This window comes from Centruroides vittatus, unplaced genomic scaffold (assembly GCF_030686945.1).
Source record: "Centruroides vittatus isolate TY-2023 unplaced genomic scaffold, ASM3068694v2 scaffold_3315, whole genome shotgun sequence".
NCBI classification, from domain to species: Eukaryota; Metazoa; Arthropoda; class Arachnida; order Scorpiones; family Buthidae; genus Centruroides; species Centruroides vittatus.
The window spans coordinates 4,243,263-4,259,706 of record NW_027122703.1 but is presented as its reverse complement, the minus strand read 5'-3'; the positions used below and the strand labels follow the sequence as shown (position 1 = coordinate 4,259,706).

At 29.5% G+C, this 16,444-nt stretch overlaps 2 protein-coding genes across 3 annotated transcripts in view; both read right to left on the bottom strand.

The window, feature by feature from the left end:
- The window catches only part of LOC136988475 (zinc finger protein 385B-like), a 66,820-nt gene that overhangs the window by 17,633 nt on the left and 32,743 nt on the right, over positions 1–16,444 (bottom strand). For both annotated transcript variants that reach the window (XM_067286337.1, XM_067286339.1), the window contains 2 exons: positions 10,609–10,734; positions 4,713–4,837 (listed from right to left, as the gene is read on the bottom strand). In XM_067286337.1, coding sequence (XP_067142438.1) covers positions 4,713–4,837; positions 10,609–10,734 — 251 coding nt within the window. The remainder of the gene's footprint in view (positions 1–4,712; positions 4,838–10,608; positions 10,735–16,444) is intronic.
- The window catches only part of LOC136988460 (NAD(P) transhydrogenase, mitochondrial-like), a 267,559-nt gene that overhangs the window by 246,154 nt on the left and 4,961 nt on the right, over positions 1–16,444 (bottom strand). The window lies entirely within an intron of this gene.

The window sequence follows — 16,444 nt, the reverse complement described above, 5'->3', positions numbered from 1 at the left end:
GTGTTTGTTCTGTGAGGTGTTCATTATCCAAACATGTGTTTGTTGTCTGAACATAAAAATCTTTTCAAACTGTTCATTAACCAATCACCCATTGTATACAAAATTAAAAAAATCATGCATCTTAAAAGTGAAGTTACAATCTCCTATAAGGTAATGAATTCCTAAACAGTCTTCAACTGGCTGTTTAGGAATTCATACAGAAGAGGCTACAGTGTAACCTCTACCTATCCCAACTCTTGAATAAAATGTTATTGTTTAATTCATCATCATCATCACTAATTTTAATCATTTAAACAGAATTATTGTAGATATTAGTTAGATAACGAGATGATAATCAATCAATCAATAATCATTCATCATACGCATCCAACTCTTCAAAGTTAAGATGTAATCTTTTCTCAACCATTATACATGTTATACAATCTGTTTATGTAACCTTTGATTTTAAGTAAAGTATTATGATCTCATAATACAAAACAATAAATAAATCTTACTAAACTTTTTCAATTTTTTAACTAAATAAGTATTATTTGTTTGAGTTGTTTAGATGTATACTAAATTAACATCTAAACAATAGTTTTTCCTACGAAATAAGCTTGGCGTTTTCCTGTGCCAACACACTGGGATGCCTGCTGAATAAAGGGTCTATTCCATTCTAAAAGAGCTGGTAAATATCGAAACAGAATTATTTAGTTTTTCCTAATCCAATTTTTATAGGGGCATTAATCAACAAAAATTCTACAATATTTTGATATTCAATATATCCTTTATTGTAAACCTCTTAATTATAAATGCATTTCAAAAAACAATACGTATCATCATTACAACTTGGTTTAATACAAATGCTGCAACTTAAGGATTTTTAACACATTTCATGTAAATAAAACTTATTCCATGTAAGGAACAGCAGCTTACAATCTAACATTAGCTGATATTAAGATTTTTTGCAAATCTGTCATTTCATAATCACAAATTATATCATCATTGACATAATGTCCCTAACTTGTAACAACTTACTTTTTTCATTTTTTATCATTTTATCTATTTCTATCATGCATATCTCAGCAAGTCTTGATTCAACTATGTTACCCATTCTTATGCCTTCTATTTGTTTTTATTATTTTTCATCATCATTATAAAAATAATCATCATTAAATACAAATTTTAATAATTTAAGTTGCTAATTACATATTTGATCTTTTATTGCTGTTTTTTTTATTAATTCCCATTCTAATGAAGGATACATTGCATTTATGTCTAGACTAGAATTTTTGTTATAAATTATGATTAAAAAATGACAGAATAACAAAAAAATCCTCAGCTAATACTATAAATAGTTATAAAATTTGAAATAGAAGAGAAAAAAGGAAATAAATTATTTAGATATTACTATAAGTAGAAATATAGAAACTTTGAGTTATACAATTTCTAAGAAAAAATGTAATGTAGATAAACTTATAAATTTTATGTCTGTACTCATATTAAACAAAATACATTTGTTGCAGAATTTAAAAAAATTTTTTTTTAAATGACAAAAGAAAAAGATAGGAGAGATGAAGGAAAAAAAAATCTTTATAGAAAATACATGTTAAATGGATATCAATTAGAGGATTAATAAGAAATAGTATTTAAAACACTTAAAATATATACAGTCAAACCTGTTTTTATGCGCTCTTTTTATGTGCGATTTTTATTTGTGCGATTTTTTAATGCGAATTTTTAATTTGTGCGGTATAGTTGGCGACTAGTCTCGTGCGATTCGTCATGTCTCACGTTGACTTATTATAGCTAAATAAACTTATTATAGCATAAATGCACTTATTATAGTAATATTATTGCATGAATATGCGAAAAATGAAATAATTTACTTTTTAAGTCAACAAAACACCACCTGGACAAAAATATGTAAAACAGACGATAGACCAGACGATGCAGTCAAGTGCTGACATCTGTTGTCAATAAATTCTATTTCGTACGGTTTTGAGTTATTTTCTATGTGAGACTTTTTTTGTGCGGTCCCTGTTGACCGCATAAAAAAAATATTTTTTAATTGTGTTGCGAAAACTATTTTTTACAGCCATTCGTGAAGTTTCGTGAGATTTTTTTAATGCGTTTTTTTTAATGCGGTCCCTATCCCCGCATAAAAACAGGTTTGACTATATATATGAAGTTAATAACAAACCAAAACAAAAACAAAATTACATATTGTTTCTATATGTGAAAACAGTCTATGAAAAATACAAAGTGATGATAATATATTAAAAAGTACAAGAGTGATATATATCAACTACAATGCATGGATGAACATAAGACCATATATGTAGGAGAGACAGGGAGACTTGCAATCAGATTAAAAGAACACGAAAGTGCTATTAGATTACTTGCTATTAAATCATTGGTCTCCTTAGGATCATCATCGCTTTGAGTACAATAGCAAAATTAATTTTAAAAAAAGTAAAAATAAGTAAAAAGTAAAAAAGTAAAAACAGATTTCCAATGAATCCTGGGTCATGCGGGGGTTCTTGGCAACGAGACCGCTGACTGTCTTGCCAAACAAGCTGCAGTGTCTTCAGTTACTAGTACTTTCAGTTTCATTCCTACCTTGTACATCAACAATCATGTCAAGAAGCAAATCTTCATTCTCTGGCAAGAAAGCTGGGACCGTGACACCATTGGTAGGCTCACCTACACTTTCATCCTCAAGTTGAGACTACTGCAATTCTTTGCCACTTTTACCCTAGTTACATCCTCACTCGGCTACTTACAGGACACGGCAACTTTAAGCAATACTTGCATAGATTTCTCCTTGGGGACAATCCACAATGCGATTGTGGTATTCAGGAGGATCAAATACCACTTAACTTAGTTTTTCGCTGCAATAGGTACTGTACAATCACATTAGGGATTGTTTAATGAGAGCTGCTATTCTTGAAGGGTACAACTGGCCTCGCAATCTGCACCAACTCATTCATACATGTACAATGTTCCATCATCTATTCACATTTACATCCCTTAGTAGGGCTCTTGAGAGCACTCATTCCAGGGGCATGGATGGCAATTAGCTTTTCCTTGTTTTTTTTCAACTGTCAGCATTTAGCTGCCTTTTAACTTCTATTTTAATTCTTTTTTCAGTCTAAATTCAGTTAGTCCTAATTGTTAGTTAGATTAGGGACTCTTAGCTTGGTTTCCAATTAGGATATGATAGGTTATGTTAAATTAGATTAAGGTTTGTTAGCTTTAGTCCTCTGGTTAGGTTTGTCCTAGGTTATGGTAGGTTAGTTTAGTTAGCGAGTAAGTTAATGTTAAAAAAAAAAAAAGTCTTGCCTGTTTGTCTCTGTTGGTCCATTTGTCTCGTCTAGTTTGTCATTGTGTTCATTTCCTTTTTGCGCTGTCTGTCTAGCTGTTAAGTAGTATTAAGATTTGCAATAGTGTTCAGTTTTATTAGTATTAAATAGATATGTCTTCCTACTAACAGCCACTTGGCACTAACTTCTACACTTAGCTATTCATGGCGGCACTCAATTATTGGTGTTCGCTACACTCAGGTTTTCTTTTAGACCCTTTGGGGGACTATGGCCTTGTAGCATAAAAACTACATGCGAACATCAAACAGAGGGTACTGTAGCCATATGTATGCCATTCAGAGGGATCCATCTTTCTCTACAGTCTATCTCCTCTCCCTCCTTCTTACCCTCTTTTCTGCCAGCTAAACACTTCGTGTACGGCTGATGTCTTTCTTGTATGTATGTATTAATACATTGGGCTTAGTGATGTTTATATATTTGTGAGGACCGAATTAAGCAGGTCCGATTTTAAAATTTCTTTGTTTCAAATCCCCTCGGGAGATAATGATCAAAATCAAAGATAACAATCACAAGTCAAAGGATGTGCAGTCTTCCGCCGTCAAACTCGCTTCCCTCCTCTCCGGATCCCACCGCTGCGTCACGGAGCTCAAGTCATCACCCTCTGTCGCAATTGGTGATCGTAACGGATGGGACCGGGAGTATATAAAGGGGGGAGATATCTAAGAATGGGGTGGCTGAACGTCCGAAGAAGACGAACGTCCCGACGAAACAGAGTCCCATACGAAGGCCATTTCAAAGACGCCGGATCCTTCCGCCCACCGCCAGAGCCGCCGCCAGAGCTGAAGAACATTCTGCGATTGTTGTCGATAACCGAGAGGTATGAACCCCCCCAACAATTGTGAACTCTCTCTCTCCCGCGATTAGGGATGGGACGCGCAGATTCTCTGTACTAGGTTATCTATTTAAATAAATCTTTATTTGTTCTTTCCTGACTCCGTTATTTCGAATATCGCCTTGACCTTATCTTTGGACCCACACACTTCCTCCACTCAACCTGACAATTAATTACCCGATCCCGACAAGTCGGGATATCAGGAAAAATTAGCCATCCTTGACAGTGGGGTGGGTCTTGCCGACCTGTTCGCCAACAGAAAGGAGATACGACTCCGTCCTACCTCTCGGCGTTCCCACATATTTAATAGTGTGTTTTACTCTATTAAATTTCTGATTTGATTTTTTCTAACATTCTTTCTTTATATTTAATAACATTATTACAAAAAAATTAAATGATCTATTAAATTTATTGATTGTAATGATTTCTTTGAATACCAATTACAGTAAATATTTCAATTTAAATAGTAATAAAGAGAAATTCATAATAATATTGATAACAAAAATAGTAATTACCTGTTGTAACTGAACTTCAGAATTAAGTGAAACTTCACACGTCTGGCAGAAAAATTTTCCAAACTTTGCAGGGACAGCTTGTGGAGCTTCAGTCACTTTATTGTCATCATCAGCTTCAACTTCACCTGTGAATCAGATTGATAGTCAATCTTCTGATCAAACTAATGATCAGATTGAAGATCAATCATTACAGAAACAAAAAAGGAAATATCAACAATAAAAGAATCTAAAGCCTTAATGCTTTAAACCAGATGCTCAAATCCCATTTCCATTTAAAAAATATATGTAGTGTATATATTTTGTTTTGCCATATGCCAAAATAACTGATAATGTTTCTTCAATGCATAAAAAAATATTCCCATTACTAAAAAAAATTTCAGATCACTTCTTGCATCTAATTTAATTACTGATTATATTTATTTTTTTCTGTTTATCTTTTTTTACAAATAATTAAATAAAACTCAATAAGGTCCATTAAATATATTAAAATTATTATTAGAATATTACCATAAAAATATAAAAATAAAGTAAAAATATATTTATAGAAATAAAATTTACAAATAAGGAAATCTTTTAAGAATGGTTTATATATTTTTGAACTTTGTTTATATTAGAAATTACAAGACAAAAATTCTTTCAAACAATTGGATAGATTTAATTAAACAATTAATAGTTTGTATATAAGTATGACTGATTCAGGGTTGACAATATTTTCTCCTATCACAAATCAACTGAGTTGGCTTGATATATTTAAAAACTTTAACCAATAAAACATTCTGAAATGTTTTATTTTTAATATATATTTTTTTAGATTTTTGAGTTTTTTAAACATTCAAAAATTTTTAAATATTAAAAAAAATTAAAAAGTAACTAACAAAGACTTATTTTTGATGGAACTAATGTTATAAATAATAAACTGAACTACTAAGTTTAAAATGTATCAGATTTTTATGGGACATCCTGTATTCTCATTCTTTTCATATACAACTGAATTCTTATAATTTTTAAGTTTCTAGTTGCAAGACTAAATGCATAACTAAATATTACAAGAAAAAACTAATAATTCAGATTACTAAAATGAAAAGTTTTCATATATTCTTATTAATTTTAAAAAAAGAGAAAACTATTACAACATGAAACTGGTGAAAAATTTTTAAATCAATTAGATATCAGCAATAGAACAATATCATTGTAAAATAGTTATATTATTTAGTATTTTTAAGAATTAAAAAAAGTAGCTTATGTTGGGTGGACAATTGTTTTATTTCAGGATTAGAAATCAAATCAAATCCAAAATGTAATCATAAACAATCACAAGAACCTCAGATTAGTTTCATTGAAATTTAATGGGATCTAGGAAAATTCTAAGACAGTCTTATTTTAATTTCATGGAAAAAATACTATATTAATAATGTCTACAGATTTTTGAATTAATAAGCCTTAACCTGCTCAATAATAAATCAATGCCAGATAACCACTTTAGATAAAAAGCTCACATCATTTCAAAATCATGAACTATTTTCAAATTTTAAATTATTAAGATTAATTTATTTTCTGATGCCATACATCTGAAATCAAGAATAGTTCAGAAATATCAAAAATTTTTGATATTATGTTTAAGTTCATTGGCAAACTGAGAGTAAAAAAAAAAATCTTTCTTATTTTATATTTTTAGAAGCAAAAATATAGGGCCAATTTTCTTTAACTTATTTAGAAATATTTTAATTGGTTATATGTATAAAAATCATTCCCAAGAAAGTTTACTTCATTGAAGATCAATTTCTTTTCTAATAAGAGAAAAGGAAAAAGATGAAATTATAAGATTCCTTTCAAACTGAAATAGCAAATTTGATTTCTATAAAATATATGTTTGAAAAAATTTTGGTTTCTATAATATAACTTTTTAAATAGATGAAAGCTTCTTTCATTCATAATATAAAATTCCAGAATTTGGATTATTAAAAATGTTATGTCAATTATGTTTTCCTAAATTGACAATAAAAGATTTATAAACTGTATTCAAAAATAAAATCAATGTTGACTATTCTAACATTTTAAATATTAAGCATATGCTTATTGACATTGACTTATAACTCAAAACAGCCTAAAACAAAATCAAAACATTTATAATCATTGTGAATCACTTTATTTTTCATAATACATTTAATCACAATAAGCAGATTTCTCAATTCTGATGTGCACCTTTTTTTGGACTTTCTTAGTGTACAAAACTGGTGTGTGTATTTGAATCAAACACAAAAATGACTTAATGCAGTTTCATTTGCATTGTTTGCTCCTCATTCTGTATGGAGGTTTGCATGTATTACATCATCAAAATAGACATGGTACACATTTCTCCCACTAATTCATTTTTAATTTTGGTTTTGGAATAGTTTGATAGTAAGCAACTTTGAACTACAACATGATGTCAACAGTGAAAGATGTCCAGCACACTGGTTTCCTAATGAAGCTAAGTTTAAGCAGAGTCATCTGCTACATTGGAAAACACATATATAGATATTTTATTGTGATGATATCTGGAAAGTTCCATTCCTTTTCATACTGACGAAAAATTTAACTGTAAAAACACTGATTACACAGTAATATTGATTGTAATTTTGTGTTAGTATGCAGATCTGTAACTGTAATGGAGTCATAAATATATTTATAAATGTGATCACAAAGAACTATAAATATGATAAAATGCTTTTCAAAAATACATTTATTGCTGTCTGAATACATTAACTTTCCACAGTTGTATGAATTGGATGTACAGGTACATTAGATTTGTTAGTATATTAGAATGCATAGCAGATCACTTGGCACTGGTATCAGCTGTATGAAATTTGTATAAATTTGAATTTACATATTTCCTTGCTGTTCTTTACAGTATAATATAAGCATTCTATTTTTACATAGGTACATTTACTTTTTTTAATATAAAAGTCATTTTCTAGTAATCTGCATTTTCTTCTTAATGATTTAATAGAAAAGACAGGCATCCCTCATACAACATGGTACTACTTCTACAACAGTTTTGCTCTAACACTATTTTGGTTGGAAATTCTACATACAATTTCACAATTTTTAAGTGTAAACTTTGTTATTTGATATTTTTGTTTTTTATTTAAGTAAGCATGCATGTTGTCTCAAATTTGCCCATGGATTTTAGAATATTGAAATTTTCAATTTGTTTTGTGACTTTTGTCAGGTTTACTTTAATGAAAACTGATAGGACAAGGAAGGAAAAAATTGCACTAACTTTCTTATCAACTAGACGTCATCATTGCTTTCAGACTTTAGCCCTTAGGACTGTCATTGTGTTTTCTTTTTATAGATTAATCTTCATATTTAGTAAAGTTTAGTTAAACATTTTTAGGTAAGTGTTATTAAACTTTTTTTTTAACCATAGCTATTACTTACTTATGAACGATTACTTCATTTGTAAAAACAACAAAAGAAATACAGCAGTATCTTGACATTCGAACAATTCCCAACACAAACAATTCCATATTTGAACACAAATAGTGGAAAAGATCTCTCTGTACTCAATTGAACAAACATGACCCTCCAGAACAAATTTTCATTTAATAACATGTGAGAATCCAAACTATAACGAAAATCTTTTTTCGATTTCATCATACCTATTTTGACACCTAACATTGTTGACTATCCTTTACTACCTGAGAACATCTCGATTTACATTTTCTTGATGGTAAAAGCGATGCTTTCCCGTGGTCTGTTGACCTCTCAGCTGTGTGTTACTGATTTTAATGTCAGAATCAACGGTCGAATGAGTCAGTCATTGTCTGTTCCTCAGAGTAAAAATCATTGCCAAATTCTTGTGAGAGTGCCCAATCCTACTTCACTTTGGATATTTCACTCTACCCTTGGTCAACTGTACCTTTGAAGACAAATGTTCCCAAATGATCCTGATCTAGAGCTTTCCTGAACAATCCTTAATGAGACAATAACTTCACGGCCCTAGTCACAACAAAACCCTAATCCAGGAGCATCCTCTTGTGAACACCATCAACTCCAGATATTTATAAACTCATGAACGATTGTAAACCATCTCTCTCGTGACCATCTTCATTAAATACATTGGTTAATATGATATTATGATATATGTATCATGTAACCTTTTCCTTTCAAATAAACAGCTATTTGTTGTTAACCCTAGAGTCTGAGTGTACTATTTCCATTGCACTCTCTCACCATCCTCCACCCAGAATCCAATTGCCCACACACCCTCCACTCAGAATTCAATTGCTTACATGACCTACTTTCTAACCCAAAACAAACTTGCCGTTGCAGCTTCCATGTCAAATGAGACATGGTGGTGTCAGTCCTGACAAGACATCAAAGAGATGCTGACCCTCCGGTCACAAACAAAATTTTTATTTTAATTTGTCACCCATAAAAAAACTACGATAAAAATTTTTAAAAATGAAGCTCTTGCTGATATTTCTGATCAAGATCAACAAAAAAGCTCAGATGACAACAACACTTTGTAGAAAGAAAATATCCTCATTTAACTAAAATTAATATTAATGTGTTATGCAATACTTTTAATTGTGATTGTTTGTTAATTATTGATTGCTTTAACAAACATATTTCTCTTAGTGACAAAAAAGAACTACACTTTTGCTAACTTCTGGAACCTAACCTCATGCTTTGCATTAGTCCTTTGTTTCATATAGCATGGATTCACATAACACAGCACTTTTCAGAACGTAACTACTGTGTTATAAGATCTGTACTTCTCATTATAAGAGATTTGAAGAGTGAAAGTAAAATATGGTTACTAAGTCACAACATTTATTGTTGAAAATTATAAGAACTGAAAATAGCCAACATTTTAATATTTTGACAAAATGTGATATTTTCAAATCCTGCTAGAGAAACTACTGATGTAAATTTTATTCAATTTTCAGGATATTTTTTGTGTTCAATGGCCAAAGAGAGACTAAGTGATTTAACATTATTTTCTATTAAAAATTTCACACACAGCTTAAGTGTCACTAGTGAAAACAATTGATACAAGCCCAAGTTTTCTCTGAATTTTTAGATAAACCTTAAATAGGCCTACAGTGCACTAATGCAATTTACTATTTTAAAAATGAATGAATAATTTATAATTTTATAAATATTAGGCTGTATCACAAAAAAATTAAAGAAAACTCAATTGACCCATTCTATTGGAAATGCACACAGATTCACTCATGTCATTACCCCACTATAGATGCACTTTTTCAAAAACAGCCTATACTTGTTTATTACAAAGATTCTGTGCTCTTTTAGTATAATGCTCACGCCTGCAAAGTGTAAATAACCCAAGTCAAGCTCCATAGTCTTGGATGGGAAATTCTACCCATTATTCTCCAGACATTGCACCATCCAAGTAACATGTTTTCTTTGTCTTCAACAATCATAAATTCAATCAACAATTCTAAAACTAAGAAGCACGAAAACAGCTTTCTTCACTTCAAGAGATAAAGATTTCTACTAGATTTTACAGTATAAACTTTTAGCTCATTGGAAATCAGTTATAGATTGTGCTGGTACGTTTCCCATATAAAATATCCTTATTCACTTTTTTTACATGAGGTTTACCACAAATATTTTGGATACCAAACACTATAGTACTAAAATAAATGCAATAAATGATGGCTGATTTTGTTATTAGACTGATTCAGTTACTGTATACATGTCAAAATATAAATTTTATTTTTATTTCTGGAAATTTTAAAACTTTTACCAAAGAAAATTTTCTAACTATTAAATATAACCTTCAACAACTATAGAAACAAAAATTAATGAAATATTTTTCCACAACTATAATTTAAGAAGTTTAATATTTTCTTATTTCATCAAAATACAAAAACAAAATTACCATATGTTCTTTTCAGACTTTTTTCTTCTTCAACATTTTGTACAGGTTGTGGAGGGGGTGGTGGTGGTTTTTGAAAACAACTGGGGTCTATACCAAGAGAACGACATTTAGATTTGTGCTTGTTCCCTGAAAAGAAAGTATATAATTAATAAAAATGTCATATAAAAACCAAAAGTAAAATAGCAATGTATTAAAAAGTCTTTTTTTCCAACATATTTTATTGCAAAAGCTTTTCAAAACTGACAATATATTTTTATAGTAATGTTGGAAAATATCTGTTATTAAAAATATGCATGCATACACTGCAAGATTAACAAAATAAAACTTCAGAAAATTTTTAAAATGGGTAATCCAAAATCAAATTATAACAAAACTATTTTTTTATTGGAATAAACTTGGAGAGCATCTGTCTGCTGTGTTATTAATATTAATTTCTGATTTTCTCTTTAGGTAAATTGATTATTACAGTTTCTAACTTAAATAGGAAATCATTCTTTCCAATTTTGAAGGAAGGTAAGCTGAATAGAAGGAAGCTTTTAAAAGGGAACAAAGAATTGTTTGCTCATCTATTAGAAGAAAACTTTAATGTGGAAGAGGATGTGTGAGTACTGTTTCATTTACACCTTTCATTAAACCCTGAAGTTGAATTTATTTCTAGGTTAGACTATATAGTAAACTGAATTAAAAATTTAGAAGAAATTTAGGAAATATGATGTTAGATTAACAGCAGTAGAAAAAGTAGTCAGCAAAAAGTGCAGTTTGATTGATAAGGATATTGTAAGAAGATTGAGGATATCAACTGAAAATTAGATTTTTTGGATAATCAAAGGAAAAATCAATAGTGATTTTCCTTTGATCTAGTATGTCTGAGGATCAGGATGAGTCACCTGCAGATACAAAATAATGAAATTTGTTAAAGAAATTATGCAGTTATTACATATCAATATTCTTGAAATAGAGGAAGTACACCTTGCTTAGTCATTTGTGTATTCAGTGTAGACTTTATGACAAGAAGTTTAATAAAAAGCAAGTAATAGAAAAAAAACTGGAGAGTATTTTTGTAAATGATGATCTCTCATCTAGATTAAGAGAGATTAGCGATAGACTTCATTCTTTTGGAGGAAGAACAAAAGCTTTCTGGTGTACAGTTGGTAAAAATAATGTATGATAAAGTGTTAATGGTGCAAATATTTTTATGATGTAACTTATAATCAAGTCAAGGATGTGTGTCTTCATAGCAATTCTAAAACATGGATTTATCATCACTGATTTGGAATTGTGTAGGTTTATTGAACAAGTCAGTCAGTTTTGGAATTATTTATTGCAGTTCAGCATGATTTTTCTTTTCAAGACTTGGTATGGTTCTTCTAAAAATAATTCTCAATTGCAGGAATATCTACAGTCTGTTACAAAAATATAGGAACACCCCTTAAAAGCCTCTTAAAAATTAATTTATCATAATAATAATTAAAAATATTACCACTACATTAGATGTCATCATTTTTAACTGTCTTGGTGGCTTTTTTGAATGTTTTATTTAATGTTATATAAACATTTTCAACAATGCTTCGTGGAACTGTACTTCAGGAGCAAGAAATACGTAAAATTTATTATTTGAGTGGTTCAGGCAAGTCTCTGAGGCAAATTGCTGCAGCTGTAAATAGATCTACAAATGCTATTATAAACATTTTGCAACAAGGTGAACATTACAGGTAAAAAAGAAAGTCAGGACAGCCTAAATGTTTAACATTCAAGAATGAGAAACAAGTTTTGAAGCTTATAACTAATAAAAACATGTCAACAAGGCAAGTGGCTGCTGAATTACCAGTAGATGTATCTCACACAACTGTTTGGAAAATTTTAGAAAACAATGACAATGTAAAATATTTAAAAATGAAGTTGAAACCACCTTTAACAAATCAATGCATTTAAACTGGGCTAAAGACAAGATGGGATGGACTGAAGAATGGCAAGATATAATGTTTAGTGATGAGAAGAAGTTTAATTTAGATTGTCCTGATGGGTTTTCATATTATTGGCATGATTTAAGAAGAGAACGCAGAGTTAAAATAAGCCGGCAAAAAGGAGATGGGGGGTTTGGATGGGGAGGTAAAACTGATTTAGTATTTGTTGACAAAAATATGAACTCAGAAAAGTATCAAGAATTATTGTATAATAATATTACATTTGGTGCATTAATTGGAAGTCATAAATGGAAGTTTCAACAAGATAATGCTCTCATTCATGCCTCAATGTCGACTAAAAATTGGTTTAAAAAAAAAAATATTGATATAATTGATTGGCCTTCACATAATCCAGATTTAAATCCCATTGAAAATTTATAGGGAATGTTAGCAGCCATTGTTTATCAAAATAGAAAACAATATGAATCTGTAAATCAATTGAAAATTGCAATAATGGCTGCATGGAATGAAATTAAGGATGAACAATTAAAAAAAAATTAATAAACTCCATGTCTAACAGAATTTTTCAAGTAATTGTAGTCAAAGGGGTTGAAACCAAATATTAAAAGCGTTTAAAATATATTTAAAAATTATTTTTATGTAATTTTAGAAAGTGTATCTATACTTTTGTAACACATCAAAAAATATTTGTGGAAAAAAATTTATGCTGCTTTACAAAATGTAAAAAAACCTGATAAAATAATCAAAATAATGATAAAAAATAATAATATTTCCAGTAATATTTTCAAAATAAATTTTGAAAAAACACAAAATTTATGGTGTTCCTATACTTTTGTAACAGACTGTAATGCATTACAGGTTACTTTTCAGTAAAGCATTTAGAATGTATTTTAGCAGTCACTTTTGTACTGATTGATTATTGACAATTAGGTCAACATTTTTGTCTGCAGTTATTTATCAGTATGACTATCATTATTAAGTTCAGTCCAAAATTAAAAAATACATTAGTCTGTTTTGTTTACTTTCAAGAGCAGAATTGGCAAGATATTTTGGATACACTTTTAGGATTGGCATTGGTAAAGAATAATGATACAGCAATTATGGGGGATTTTAATACAAGAACTGGAGTGGAGAATGAACTTTCTAAATCCATTTTTATTCATTTTAATTAAAATTGTATTCTGTATAGATTTAAAACTGGAACAGTTAATTCTTTCAGTAGGAAGTTACTTTAATTTTGCAAGGATTTGAGTTTGATCAATTTAAATGGGAGATGTCTAAATGAGGCTCTCTCTCTCCAGACAAGGGTGATCTGTTATTGATTTAGTCTTAGTTTCTCCCTCTGTTTAAAAGAGTGGTTTCTTTTGTGGTGGATCAGCATTTGGATTCTGATCAATGTCCTTACTTTTGTGATTGATAGTGTCAGGGAAAAATATATCAGTTAAGGATAAACACTTCATTAAAATAATTTTTTGGGATGAATCTAGAAGGGAAGAATTGGTTGTCACATTGAAAAATGTTTTTGATCCCTTTCAGTTAGATTCAATTAATGATTTAAGTGATTCTTATTCTGGTAGGGCTGCTTGTGAAAAAGGTTTTAATACAAGAATGAAACATACTATGCTTTTGGTTTGATACTGATTGTCCTAAGTTAATTAGAACAATGAATAAAACTTAGACTATTTACAAAAAGTAATGATTTGCATGATTGCATTTTATGCTAAGTTATGGAGTCTGGTCAAGCAGATTTGTAGAAAAAAATAATTTTTATGCATAAAATATAGAATAGTTTTGTAAAAAATAATAGACTTTTTTGAAACTATTTTTGTGGGGTCAAAAGAAATGGATCTCATGATATCAGATATACATCTACTGAATTGATTAATGATACAGCCATTTTTATGATTTGTTTGGTCTAGTAAACCTTATTTAGTGAATAATTCCATTTTTAATTTTTGTGTTAACTAGTTTGACTTTTTACATATGAAAATTACATAGCCTGAATTGGATTTTACTTTGAAGAAAATTAAGCCAAATAAGGCTTCAGGATCTGATGGAATTTCATTGGAATTTTGGAATATTCAGAACATAAAGCCAAACATTCAGCATTTTTTCAGAAGGATTTTTGAATGTGAAAAGATTCCTGATGTTAGGCAGGTAAGTGTTTAGACACCTGTTTTTAAGTATACTTCAGAGAGATGTTCCAAGTAATTTATAGAAAAATCTGAATGATACCATGTTTATCAAAATTGTTTTGTAGTATATTATATAGAGGTGGTGAGATGGAAAAGAAAGCTTACATGGGAATTAAGCAGATCTTCATCCTGGCTATACTAGGGTGGATAATATCTTTGTCTTTTACACTGTAATACAGAAAATGTTTTTAGTTTTTAAAAACACAGTAGATATATGCCTTTTTTGCAGTTTTATCATCAGCTTTTGTTACAATTAATAGAAATTTACTATGGTTGAGAATATTGCAATATGGTTTTAGTTATAGCTTTGTTTCTATGTTGACTGAATTGTATGAAAGTATTAGAGATGGAAGAATATATTCATCAGCTATGGACTCAAAGTTTGGAGTCAGACAGGATTCTATTTCAATCCCTGTTTTATTTAGTGTATTTCTGAATGATCGCATTGAAAATATTAACAATTCAGCAGATAGTATTGAAATTAATGAAGTTCAGGTTAAAATTTTCACTTACACAGATGATGATAATGTAATTTTATCAGATTCCGTGATTGTTTTGTAGAGAATTATTGATTTATTGGTTAATTATTTATATAAAAACAATTTGAAATTGAATCTGAAGAAATCAAAGTTATGGTTTTCTGTAGGAACAGTAAGCAGTAAGAATTGTTCAGTTAAATGGTAGTTTAATGGATTTTCTGGGCAGATTACAATTAGTTATAGATATCTGGGAGTTTTTTCCAGCAATGAATGTTTTAATTTTCAGTTTTTAAACAAGAAAATGAAAACTAGAGTTCTTTTGAACAGAGTTATTCAATTGGAAAAAGCAGCTAGGCTTCATACTTTATACAATTATCTACATTTATTGAATTGATAAAATTTATTATTAAATTAAATTTATAAAACTGATGGTATTGCCTTCTCTGTTATATGTCTTAGAAATATTAGAGTTTTCAACTGACTGCTGACTGACAGGACAAAATACAAGTTGAATTTACTAAAAAGTATTTGGTTTGCATTAATTTACTCTGAGCTCTTTTGTTTATTTGAAAAGTCTGCTGACCCTCTAAAATCATTCATTTCTAGAAGATTAAGTAATTACTTATCAGAACTTCTAGGCTAAATGAATCATGTTTAAATAAAGTGTGTTTAAAATTTATGGTAAATAATAATAATAATTTGGATTGGTCTCATTCCTTTAATAATTTATGTATAAAGAATAATATTATTTATTAGTACAGGATTTGAAGTTAGTAGACTGATCATTGTTATTCAATAATACTTTTTATAAATTTTTGCATTGTATTTATTCAGGTATTGATGAGATTAGATCAGTACTGTAGTTAGTATAAGATTTTAGAAGTAAATTTTTCTGATAACTCCTTATATAATCAAGGGGTTTTACTCAATGTATTATCTTTTTACATACATTCAAACCTGTTTTAGTGCGGTGGATAGGGACCGCATAAAAAAGTCTCACGTAGAAAATACACTCAAACCTGTTTTTGTGCGGTCTTTTTTTGTGCGATTTTTTATTTGCTGTAGCTCCTTTTTGTCCAATTTGATTCAGGAATTTTTAATTTTAATGTAATTAAACATAAAAACGAAAAAAAAACAAAAGAAATGCGTTAATTTTGAAGAGAAAGCTTCAAAGTTTAATTTCCTTTGTCTCACCTTTCTGCAAAATCTGAAATCTGACACCGATGAGTTATTGTGT